This window comes from Serinus canaria, chromosome 7, assembly GCF_022539315.1.
Source record: "Serinus canaria isolate serCan28SL12 chromosome 7, serCan2020, whole genome shotgun sequence".
Taxonomy (NCBI): domain Eukaryota; kingdom Metazoa; phylum Chordata; class Aves; order Passeriformes; family Fringillidae; genus Serinus; species Serinus canaria.
The window spans coordinates 23,570,870-23,583,834 of record NC_066321.1 but is presented as its reverse complement, the minus strand read 5'-3'; the positions used below and the strand labels follow the sequence as shown (position 1 = coordinate 23,583,834).

The following is a 12,965-nucleotide window of genomic DNA, read 5'->3' as shown; positions in this document are numbered from 1 at the left end:
CTGGGGCTGCTGGTTTTATAAGGCAGTTTTCAGGTGTCTTCAGATACATAATATTTTTTTTTCATGTTTTTTGTCTCATTAGTTCTGCATACAATTTTCTTTGCATTTTAAACCAGCTCAAATAGTCCTTTTTTCTCTTTCACAAAATAGCTCCTCCAGTTATTTCTCTTTGCTGTATATTATTTTTTAGTAGCACAGTTCACAGGCTGAGTGTGAGTACAATTACTTCCAGTTTTAAGTAACACTTCAGGTTTTCAAATAGTGTTTCTAATGTTCATTTTCAATTTATGACAATTAAAAGAAAACAAACAAATAAAAACCCTCCCAATACAGCTGAAGAAATGATTATTTTTTAATTACCTTTCCATGTCCTTTTCACAAGTTTCTCTGTCTTGTGGAATGGTGGACTATGGGTGTGTCAACACTTGTTGCTTAGTCTTATTAATTGGTGTTTATTCTTTGCTAAATTATTAGGTTCATTATGGAAATGTCAGCTCCTAAGCTCTGTGGTTATTCACTTTAATGCAGAAGACATTGAGTGTGCTCAGACTGTTCATGGTACTGCTATAACCCACTTAATTCTGCTGGGTTGGAAGTCAGTTTTTCTAATTTCTGGGGTAGACTTCATTGGTGTCCCATGACAAGTGCCTGATCAGTGACAAAATGGAAGGATTTTATTGCTGTGTCCATTTCCTAGTGGGAAGTTGTACCACAGACAGAGACAGGTTTTTCTTGGAACTGCACAGCAAAGTTTGGGCACACAGGTTGCCTCAAAGGACAGTTAGATGTGATGAAAACATGATGCACCACGAGGCTGATTGACCATTTAAACTGGTTTTTTTCCAAGAGTTTTTGAAATCTCCATGAATTCAAAACTTGAGCTGAAATACCTGTGAGTCATTTTATCAAACTTGGAAGTTATCCCTATCTTTGAGTTTAGCCCTGTCTTGAGCAAGAGCTTGTACCTGGTGGAGGTCTCTTCAACCAGATTCTCCCTTGATTCTGGGATAGATCAGCACTGGGAGAGCAAAGGGCTCCCGAGGACACTCTCACCAAGAGTCATGCATGAGATGTTAAGGTCACTTGTGTCCTTCTGTGAATCTGCAATATCTCCAGGATCATTTCAGATGTGCCTGAGCAGTGTTTCCAGTCTGTTACTGCCTTCTGCATTCCTCCTGGAACATGAGCTCTACCCAGAGGGCAGGTTACCTCTGTGGACTGCCACCTGTGCAGTGAGATAGTGCAAGATCACTGTGGCTTAAAGGCTCCCCCAGGGACTCATTTCCACCTGAGATAGTGCAAGATCACTGTGGCTTAAAGGCTCCCCCAGGGACTCATTTCCACCTGCAAGCATAACAATTATTCCAAATACCTGTCATCTGATCTGTTGCCTCAGATAATGAGGAACCACTGGAAATGGTAGGATTTGAAGCTGTTTTAAGCTGATATTGTTCTACCAGAGCCTGGCACCCTGCTGTGCAGTGTTACACATTTATTTTTGTGGATTTGAAAACAAGTTTTTTGAATTTATTTATGCTCCTACTTTGGAAAGTGTGATTTGGAGATGTGCTCAGTCAAATACAGAGGGAGCAGTGGAAATGACAGAAACACCCCACAGCTCTTTGCAAGCAGTGGCACTGATGCTGCCAGACCCACCTGGGCATTTTGGCACGGGTGCCTAGGAGGGGCTGTGTGTGTGTTTGTGTGCAGGACCGAGGAGCCACACCCCAGGGATGTGTGTGTTGGGCTCTGGGAGGTGTCTGTGAATAACCTTCTTCAGCCACAGGTACCTCTGCAGAGGAAGAAGTTTGTACTGGGAATGTCTCCCATGCACGTGGTTATTTCTGAGCAGGTGATGAGCTCCCAGAGAGTTTCATCTGCCCAATTCATTTCTCAGAGAAAATTTTTTAATGCTACGTTTTCCATTCCACTGATGTGCAATGCACTCTGTAAAATCCCAAGTAAATATGGTTGCTAAGAACCTTATTTATTGCATGTGCTAGGCTAATTTGAATTGAATTAAGGCTTTAGAGAACTGAGGAGGTTGGTCTTAAAACCCTGTGTGCTAAAATTATCTTTACACACTTGAACATAATTGTACTTAGGCCAAAGAAATATGTAGAAAAACACAAAAATGGTTTTATGATAGAACAGTATTTAAAGAATTTTTTCAAATATTACTATAATTTTGTTTTTATATATTTTAATTAGGTCCAGTGGAATGTTGCATGCACACAATGACAATAATATATAGTATATGTATGTATGAAATATGTTATTATCATAGAATCAGAGTAAGGTGAGTTGGAAAGGACACACAGTGGGTACTGAGTCCAGCTCATGGCCCTGCACAGGACATCTCCAAAAGTCAAACCATGTGCCTGAATGTGTTGTCCAAACACTTCTTGAACTCTGCCAGGCTTGGTGCTGGGACTGTTTCCCTGGGCAGCCCATTCCAGTGCCCAAACACTCCCTGGTTTAGGACTCTTTATCTGATATCCAACCTAAGCCTCCCCTGACACAACTTCAGGCATGACCCCTGGGTCCTGTCCCTGTCAGCACAGAAGAGATCAGTGCCTGCCCCTCCTCTGTCCCTCATGAGGATGTTGTAACTCAGTGAGGTGTCCCCTCAGTCTTCTCTTCAGGTGACATTTGCATATTTTATGTATGCTGGCTCATGTCATTTATATGATCTTTTTCTGAAAGGAGTTGTCTTAATGCTGAATCAATTTCATTGCACTTTTTTTCTAAATGCTCAATTCACAATTTTTCCTGCACATAAAGAAGATTATTTACTGGAAGTTATGTAACAATAATGATATTTCCTTAGTTATAGAAATCTTTATCTTACATGATACAAAACCATAGATTATTTCTACTCAGAGACAGAGCACAGAAAGAAGGAAAATACCTATACTTTAGGCATCCATTTAGTCTCACATCCACACTTTTACTGATAAGGTTTTAATTTCCCTCCAGTGCTTTATCTCCCCTGTATGGGTAAATTGAACAGTGTCAGAAGTGTTCTTGTCAGCAGAGTTTAGGAGAAATCTAGTATTCAAGGAGTGTTTCTGTGGAAGTGTTTTGCTGCAGAGACATGAGTTGGTGCATTACAAAATCCCCTTTGGGTGTATCCATGTTTGTACTGTAAAACCAAGCCCTCAAAACTAAAAGTTTAAAGCACACTTGGGAATATTTGAATTTTTCTACTGCCATGGGCACTGACTTTCCACTGGTATAATGATGAATTGGTTATAAGCACAGGCAAAACAGATTTCCATATTATCTCACACTAATAAGAATACAAATTCTGCAGCAAAAACTGGAGGCCTAAATAAAAACTAAATTAAAAAAAGTCATTTAAGTGAAGCAAAAGCAGTATACCATGGTTATAAAAATATAATTAACCACCTAAGCATGGAAAAATTATAGTGAGACAACACACTAATTTAATTCTTATTTATTTTTTTAAATTAGAGACTGAAGCATAATAGTAATGTCACAAATGAATAGAAAATTGCTTTGATGATTGTTAAAATGTCCTCTCTGACTTTCTGGAATGTATAAGCCATTTTTTAGTACACACTATGAATTTAGCAAACTATAAAAACATAAAACCAGTCAGTATTAAGTGCATTCTAAAGTCAGATTTTCTTAAACCAAGACAAGAGATGGAGTGATGGTCCCTGGCTCTACGTTGTTTTGTTGGTTCCAATGTTTCAATTAGAAAATGAAGTCACTGAATTTGATAGAATTATCACACTGATGTTTTAATTTTTTTTTTTTTCCCCAGATTAAGATGCTTGGTAAAGCAGCTGGAGAAGGGTGACATTAATGTGGTGGACTTAAAAAAGAATATTGAATATGCAGCATCTGTGCTGGAGGCAGTTTATATTGATGAAACCAGGTAAGTCTGAGGGGAAAACAGAAAGAAAGAATGTTGCAAATTGTATTTTATAAATTTGGTCTTTGCATGCAATAGTCACTGACGTGAGCTGGAGGTCTGTGCACATCAGGAGAAGCGTGTGTAGCTCTTGGGTCTTTTATGACAAAGTTAAAGCAAGTAGGATTCCAAAGGTCAGATGTAACTGTTGTCTGGAAAGAAATGCTCACAGAAATGAGTCAGAATAGCTGATCAGTAAATACACAAATGAATGAAAAGCTGTGATTTATTTTATAGCACTTGGTGCTTAGTTTCTGTTTACTGTTGGCGGTATTACTGGCAATCACGTGGGTTAATTCCAAGTAAAAAAGAAGTTCTAAGTATTTGGTTTCTTGACAGAGTTTTAAGATATGGACTGTATTGAAATTAGCTGGCTAACTTTCTGGTTTTCTTTCTGCATGCTGGCCTTTCTCAGTTTTTTCTGAGCAGAATGTTCTTGCAATGATGTCTGCCCAAACTTCCTCGGTACCACTGGAGCGTGCAGGGTACATCTCAGTTCTACATTTGGGAGTTTTTTCATGGAGCTAACACTCTCTCTGGGGTGTGTGCCTTCCCTCTGCAAATCTGCATAGCTGATACAGAGCTTGAAGTCCTGCTTCAGAAATAAAGCACTGGTTATTCCTGCAAGCACCTCCCAAACACTGGGATTAAATGGATGTAATATTCATAGCTCTGTCTGAGCAGTAGTGCCAGGACTGGGAAAATAAATTGAGATTTACTTAGTTTCTAAACTGAGGCAGCTTCTGTGGAAATGAATAGTGGTGTCACAATGAGGAATCCAGTTTTTCTGGCTCTGTGTGGGAATAGCAAGACAAACAGCAGGCATTTCATGCTAAGAGAAAGCAGCTACCACTGAAAATACAGAGGCTCTGGCAGCAGTGGGTGTGTTGCATTTGCTGTAAGCAAATCTTTAAATTATCTAATTGCCCTCATAGAACTTGACAGCAAGATTATTAAATATCCAAAAGAAAACAAACAGGTGTAATTTTATGGTGATTGGCAAGATTTTCATAGTCCTCTGGTTATTTTCTTAATTCTAGGACCACTATGTCCCCGTATATGGTGACTACTTTAAAAAATTCTACTTCAGTGTATTAATAAAGTTTTTCTCTTCTGGAGCTCACTGCACAACGATCTTTAATCTGATTTATTTATTGCATCCAGTATTTTACAGAATATTCTGCTTTTTCACTGTACTAAGTCAGGATACACTTGTACAAGGTATCTTGTTTTGCTTTAATAGTTAAATACTTGTGTTCACCAAAGAACCTTGAGAATTTATGGACCTAAATTTTTAAATTTTTAAATTTTTAATGCTACCCAAATTTTGGTAGCATTCCTTATATGGATATGCATTAAGCATATTCTATGTATATCTTTCTGTACCTATATCTGTATTTATGAAGTGTATATGTAGACATATAAATCAAATTCTGCTATAAATAATAGTTAAAAGTGGTACTATAATGAAACCTGCTTTTCTAGTTCTAATATTTTTATTTTAGTGGTTTGTCCTTCACTATTGTACCTCTATATTGTTCCTTTTGCTTTACAGTGTTTGATTTTGTTTTTGATTTCTCTTCCTTGGACTAATGAAGTCTCCATGAAATTCAGAATCAGTATGGAGTTTTTTTAACCTGGTGGGTTTTGTGTTAATTTATCCTAGAAATGTAGACTGACCCTCCACGTCCTAGTTGGACATGGGTTATGTATGGGTCTATTTTTAATTTTGACACTTCCCCATTAAAAACAATTGTAAATGGTAATCTGTAAAATTTATAATTTACTGACAGTTGCAAATTGTAAATTTATTGTGAGGCTGGGAAGCACTGTAGTTGCCACTGGTACTTTCATAGTAGACTCTTTTCCATGGCAAGCTGCAAAGATAATTATGTTTTAAATGGCATGGCTATTATTCTGTAACCTAAGTCACTCAGAAATGTAAGCACACAAAGAGGGTCTCTTGGCTTCCTGGGAAGGCAATCCTTAAGGAATAAAGCACTGTGTCACTGACTCAAATGGAGTTAGCTGAGTTACCTTGTGTGCTTGCATTTGCCCTTGTTCCCACCAAAGAATACAGGTTCTTTGTCTTGCACAGAGCTACTTCTGTGGGAGTCTGGAACTGAGTTAATTGCACTCATTAGTAGATTAGAAATAATAGTTTAGATCATAAGCAAAAGGGCCTGTTCCTGCTGAGCCTGAACATGCAATTTTATACATCACAAAGTTCAAATAACTTCAGTAAGTTTCTTATATATGAATTGCTGTTCACTCAGTGTCTGCAACTCATGTGAAAATACCCATGCTCTCTGTTTAAGACCAGTATTTATCCCTGGATTTTGACCTGGTGAATTTACTGACCCATTGCTAAATTATCCAAGCAGAGGAGGACCTCAGCTTCAACCAGCAATCTAAAATTGCATCCTATTTGTGGTGTTCTCTCCTTCCTCACATTTTTGGGCAAGAGACCTCAATATCAGCTGGGGGAAAGGTCATTTAAATATCTTTGTAGACAGGAATAGCAACCTCTACAGATTAAGGATGGCAATGAACAGAGTTTGTTACTTGAATCCTCTTAACTCATCTTTCTGTTCTGATATATGCTATGAAACAGGGTGATAAAATGCTCCTGACAGTGGTCCCTCACCTGTTGCTGAAACACTTTCTGCAATTCTTCACAGGCACAGAGAAGAAAACAGCAAAAAGAAAAGTCAAAACTAAGGTCAATAAAGAGATCCAAGTATGTCATATCTCACAGGACTTGGTCAGTAATGTAGCCAAGCATCAAGGAAGAGCCTTGTCTGCTCCACAGCTCCAGGAAACACACCACTACTTCAACAATAGATCTCTGGCATTATTCTGGCAAAACCACTTTTCTCTTTATAAGCCTGAGGGTTTTTTCAGTGAGCAGTTCCAATTTCTTCCAGTAGAAGATACCCATTTTCCCCCCCCATATTCCATTACTTCATTTGAATTTCTTGAAAAGCCTGTACCGTTTTATAAAGCTGTGTGTGAACATGGAAGAACATTCAAACCTGTCTGTTGATGACATATTCAATCTCTATTTAAAGTGCAACAATCAGGTTCAAATAGCTGTAGAATTCACACCATTTAGCAGAGGATGAAACATTTTTTTCAGGTCCCCTGACTTTCCCTTTGTCTGCTCCTGTGTTTCTTTACACTATAGCCATTTATCTGAGCATTTCTAAGACTCCATGGATTTGGGTTAGGGCAAAAGCAGAGAAACAACCCAACAGATTTTTTTAAAGAAGTTCTGAGAGTAGTATTCTTAGAAACAGGGATGGGCACTAGGGATAACCTTACCAAATGAGGAAAAATTGGTTTGGGGCAGTGACTGTCAATAGCTCTATAAAAGGTTCTGGGCAGATGGAAAGTTGGAAAGCCCAGACATCAGGCATCAAGTAAGTGCTGCTTTCCTGTGAGCTCCATTATCTGTGGCCCCAAGTCACTCAATGAGGTTGTTTAACAAGCTCCTTTTTGACTGCTGCATCTTTCAGTGCTGCACCAAATTCTTCCTTGAAAGAGATCAAACACTCTGGTAGCTGAAGCTGAGGTCCATCATCAGCTGAAAATAACCAGGAGACTCTCACTGTTCCAGCCCCTCAGCAGATTTGCTCTGTGGAAGAAGTTCAAACTTAATAGATATTATAAATAATTCTGACAAATCTTGCAGAATTTTCTCCATTAGTACCTGCCACTTGGCTCAAGGCAATGGAAGAAGGATATTTGGAGTCAAACAGGAAATAAATACAGCCTGATAATTCAGTCATGACAGATGTTCTGTTCCTTGTAAATGCAGCTCTTCATTCATGCTAACTGAAAAGAAAATGACTCAAATAAAATCTAGATAAGAATTATGAGATGAAAAGGAAAAAAATGTATTCCAAAGCTAAATAATAAAAATAGTAATAGTAATAATATTAAAAAATCCTTATTGTGGAGACTACTTTTATGCTGTTCTGTATAAAATCAGAATAGTTTATTCCAATTATGCTTTATTTTTCTATGCCTTAGTATATTAGAAAATATACTTGATTTCAGGAGGATATTTATCTATGTATTTGCAGTTCCAAACGGGTTTTTTGTTTGTTTCAGACTGTCTAATGCCCTTTTAATAAGGCTTTAACTAATTGAGAACTTTTGACTTGGAAGAGACTTCATCTCTGTAATGCCTGAAGCAGCTCTGTATTAAATACTGGCAGGATCTTTTAGCATCTTTGATCCAACAAGGCATAATAACAAATGCAGGTTCATGGAGAAAAAGGTGATGGCATTAAGGGTGACATTGTAGCAATATATATTTGCATGAGAGCTCTGGAAATAATATTCCAATGACACTGCAGTGGCAGACACAGTTCTTGGTAAAAAGCTCTTATTTAGAAAAAAAAAGTACACATTGTGATAATAATGTTAGCTAAAAAGGAGGTCATTTAACCTGGGCTTTGTGACTGCTGTTTTAATAAACACCTTGGCCTAAACTGAATTTCCAGAGTACTACACCAGCAACACTTCAACTATTTCTGTGGTTTTGGGACTTAAATAGGGACAAACACATCCTCAAATTTTGGGCAAAAAGGAAATAGTTTAAATTGCAAGATAAAGAGCTGTGTTATTTCATCTCACCAGAAGTCTGTGGTACCCTTCAAGCCCACCACAGAAATATCTGTGACAGGAACATGCCATGTGTGTCTTTGCCATGTGGGGTCCAAGGAAGCAGAAAAGAAGAAGTGCTCAGCAGGATCCTGGTGCTCCCAGAGCTGTGTTATGGAAGTGGGAATGGAGCTTAGCAACAACCCAACAATTACATGAAACTCTCCTGTTTCCTGGAGGTTTCTGAGATGAAGGATGGTCAGCATAACCTGTTCTGGGGCAGCTTTCAAGCTGGAGAAGGCTGTTCCCTGGTATTTTCAAGATTTTCAGGGCTGCAGCAGAACTCAGGTCCGCAGCAGCTGCTCTATCTTGGGCTAGGAATTAATAGCTCAAAAAATAATAAACCAGGCTTTACTTACTTGGTAACCCTGTGCTTCCTTTGATAGTCTTCCAGCCATCAATACAGGATCTTCCTGGTTTAAATGAGAGCCAAAGTCAGTGAAGGACCCAGCTTTTCTGTCTCTTATAATACCGAATTCTCACGAGCTGTGTTTTAGTACCAGCATTGTAAGGCTCTGAGCTAGCAGGAAACTCCCAGCAGGAAACTGTTCCTTGGCATTGCAGGACCACTGGCTCTCTGCTCTCACCTGTAGCACACCAGATGGAGCTGAGTGTGAGTCACAGAGTTTCTCTGGCTCCAAGGCTCTGGTTATGGAAGGAATTGTGCCAATTCAGACACCAATAGCTATTCAGGGACACCAGCTGAGATGGTCACGCCAGCAAAGTGTCTTTGATAGTGCAAGGTTGAGAAATGTAAATTTTCTTACATCAAAGAGATGTACATATTTTTAAGAACTTTTAAAAACATTTATCCTATATCTCTCAATCTGAAAAGACAGATTAATTTGCTCATTTATACATGAAGGTGAATGTTTCATTCACAGAACAGTAAGGCATTCAGTCAATGATGGAATTCATTTTGAAAGATCTAGAACATATGTCTCCTGAAAATTACCTTTTTGAGAAAAATCTATGAATATTAAAGAACATAATCTGCCTAATGCCAAGGATAGAACAGGTGGAATGGGCTGCTCTATTTGGTAATTATTTACCAGATGAAAGATATGGTCTGTGATTCCTCTCTCAGCTGCCCTAGCTGGGGAGAAATTTAAGAGGCAAGTATTTAAGCATGAAGTTATATTTTAATCTTCAATATTCTGTCAGGTTTGCTGAGTGTGTATTGCTGTCCCTCATAGCCAACCCATGGTTAAATGTACTTTGCCTGAACAACCAAATGTACCATTAGAAGTGAATCATTCAGTTTATCCACTAAGGGAATCTACAATTGATACTTTTGCAAAAGCTGCTATTGAGAAAAAGCTTATTATGATGAGATGAATTCAGTACATTCCACCCTTATAAAAGCTTAAAATAAGCCTTTGAAATCTTTTGTACTAAGCTAACGTGGTTTGGTTTTGGGGTTTTTTGTGGTTTTTTTTTTTCTGAGAGGAAAGCTTGCAAGAGCATTCAAATTGCATTAAAAAATGCATTTAAAATCAATGAAAATCTATTAAATTCTGACTAAGCTTCTCAGTTGAGTTAGGGCCATTTATTAAATGGCCAACATCCCCTTTCCAAAGTTTTTGAATTTTTCTGTTTCAAAGTTTTTGCTGTTAATTTATTTCAAAGTCTTGCCCCTGATTAGTTCTTAGCCCTAAAGAACTCACAGAATAGGAAAGGAAAGGAAAAAGAGAAAAGAAGAGAAAAAACACTGGCTCACATCTGTACTTTGAAAAATGATGTTTTTTAATCATTATTATCCTCAGCCAGACCTTAAGATTGTTGTTGGCCTTTGGTACATATCTCTGCATTTCTGAATAGGTAGTACATATCAACAAGTGAACATTTCAGTAGCAGTGGTCCTTCCTACATTGCTTGTCTTCTGTTGTAATTCCTGCATTTATTCCCAATTATTTTCTCTTTATTTTAGTTAATTGGTCATTCTTCATACGTGGACAGTTCTTCTAAGAATGTGCTAATTTTATGACTACAACATGTTGGTAAAATCATAGTTTCCTTTGGAAAGACCTTTGTGTACTAAAAATGCCCCTCATTCATTTTTGCAGTTTGTTCATCCTTATTGGGAGTCAAGAGAACCTTTTAGTGGATCTAGGTGGAAGTTGTAATGGACTGTAGAGGATTGAAATATTGATTGAATATGTTGATTCATAGTTATTCAGGAAGATAGGGAGTAAATAGAATTAAATAATTGGTAAAAATGTGAACTGACAATTTAGACTGTAAATTCTCCTGCATTCTAGACCTAGGAGAGGACTTCAATTCACTCTTAAGGGCTTGATTAATTCAGTAATTAGAGCAAAGAGTTAGTACAACCTTCTCAACCTCTTCTTTGGAAATCTTCCACTACCTCTGTTAGGCAGCATGACTGATCAACAAGATGGAATTTTTTCCCCCATAGCCATTATCTAATTTTAATTTTTTTCATTTTCTTTTCTTTCTTCTCCTCCATAGTACATCTGATATATTCCTAAGGGAAAAGAAATACACTTCTGACTAGTGCATTACTATATTTAAAATTCTGATTAAATGAAAAGAGAGCTAGAAATTATCACTACTTCAATTTTGAAAGAAATTATTCTTGGCAAGAAACACAGTGCTGCGACAAGAAGAGCAGGTTATTAGTTACTATGACTGCAGTATTAATTGATTGCTAAGCTGAAATGCCAAGGGCCATGTCTTACTTATTCCCACAACTGTCAATGAAAGTTCTACTCGTGGAATGAATAGAATTAAATAACCCAAGCCTCCCCCTCTCCTTCCCACGCATCTCTCTTCCTCGTATTGCATCTACTTAGCAGGCTGATGATATGTGAGCAAAATAAGCCTATGTAACCCTGAAATTCTGACTGTGTGTTGAAGAAAAAAGTATTTTCTGTGGCACATTTTAGTAGAGATCTTTTTGTTGTTTTGTTTTTTAGCATTTTAGGGTGTTCCTTTGCTTGATGGAAGAAAAATTGAAATGTGTGCCTTGGCATCTATTAGTACAATTATGTAATTCAAGTGGGATATTTGAGCTCGTGCCTCCTGGTTCAATGAAATTTATCTCAGCAGAGTTTTACTTGAGACTGATTATGGAACAACTATCTAGCTTTAAAGTGCCCACAATCTCTGATCTTCAGGTTGGTTGATTTGGAGGATGAGGCTCTGGGCCTTTTAGTCACTCCATGCCAAACACTTGCTAAGCCAAAGGCTGCAGCCTAGTGTTTGACAGCTACAGTCACATGTCCAGTAATTTTTCCATGACATTTTTGAACCTATGTGGCAGTTTATATATTTTGAAATGTCACAAAATTATATTACAGTTTACAAATTACACTTTGCAATTTGTAATTACAAGTTAGATTGCAAAATCTTGCAAAAACCCTTGTAATATTTCATAGGAAGTTAAGTGACTTGAATGGGTCTTCTATGCCTTTTTTTTTAGAGGCATAGAATGCTAGAATGGGTTTGAGTGAGATGAATGACTAGCTTTGTTTCCTCTCCTTAAATGTTGTTTCAATTAGGCACCTGAAAGAAACTAATCCTTTTTGAGAAGTTGGTAATCTTAAGGGATGCAGGATCTGTAAGATTTTGTGCTTGCAGTTGCTTTTCTAGATATTTAAGTTAGAAGCAGAGACACGGAAACTCTTTCTTCCCTGGCAAGTTATTCAGCCATCTCTCATCAGAGAGCAGTGGTCTCATGAAAATTACAGATAAATGAACACTTATTTCAAATACTGCTTTCTCTGTTCCATCTTCATGAAGTAGCTCCTGCTTATTGTCATTTGCAGACTGAATAGTTCTACTTTCCAGATGAATGGTTAAACAGATTAGAGAGACTGCAGTGTGTCTTGCTAGTCTTAATTTGTACTCCAGTGGCTCATATCTGCAGAGCTCAGATCCCAAATTTAGATCTGCATCTCATCATAGCAAACTGCTGTAGAACCCTGCTTCCTGCTGCACAGGTGATGTGGAATATCCTGGCTGCAAGCCCTGAGGCAGCCTAATGCCCATGGCCCTCTAATTGCAGGAATATTTGCATCTCATTTGAATAAAAGTTGCAATAGTAACAAAAATATGTTTTAGGGATTGTAAAGTTTTTTCCTTGTTATACTAAAAACATATCAAATGTCAGATATTCCTCAGAAATATAGATGTACTGATTTCTCCAGGAATATTTAGTGATGGTGTTAGACTAGTATGGATTTAAGTGGACTGTAACATATGTTAGGCAATAAAGCCAATTTGTAGCCTTTGACCTTTGGCCAGTCTGAGCCTTGGTTCAGTTTGGCAAGATAATTTGCCCAAATCCTTCCTCCACACAAGTCTTCCTCTTCCAAATTAAGTTTCT

General features: G+C 37.8%; 1 protein-coding gene across 2 annotated transcripts in view; it reads left to right on the top strand.

Annotated features, from left to right (window-relative positions):
• Nucleotides 1-12,965, top strand: part of PDE1A (phosphodiesterase 1A) — a 141,928-nt gene that overhangs the window by 85,230 nt on the left and 43,733 nt on the right. For both annotated transcript variants that reach the window (XM_050976930.1, XM_018911593.3), the window contains one exon: nt 3,794-3,907. In XM_050976930.1, coding sequence (XP_050832887.1) covers nt 3,794-3,907 — 114 coding nt within the window. The remainder of the gene's footprint in view (nt 1-3,793; nt 3,908-12,965) is intronic.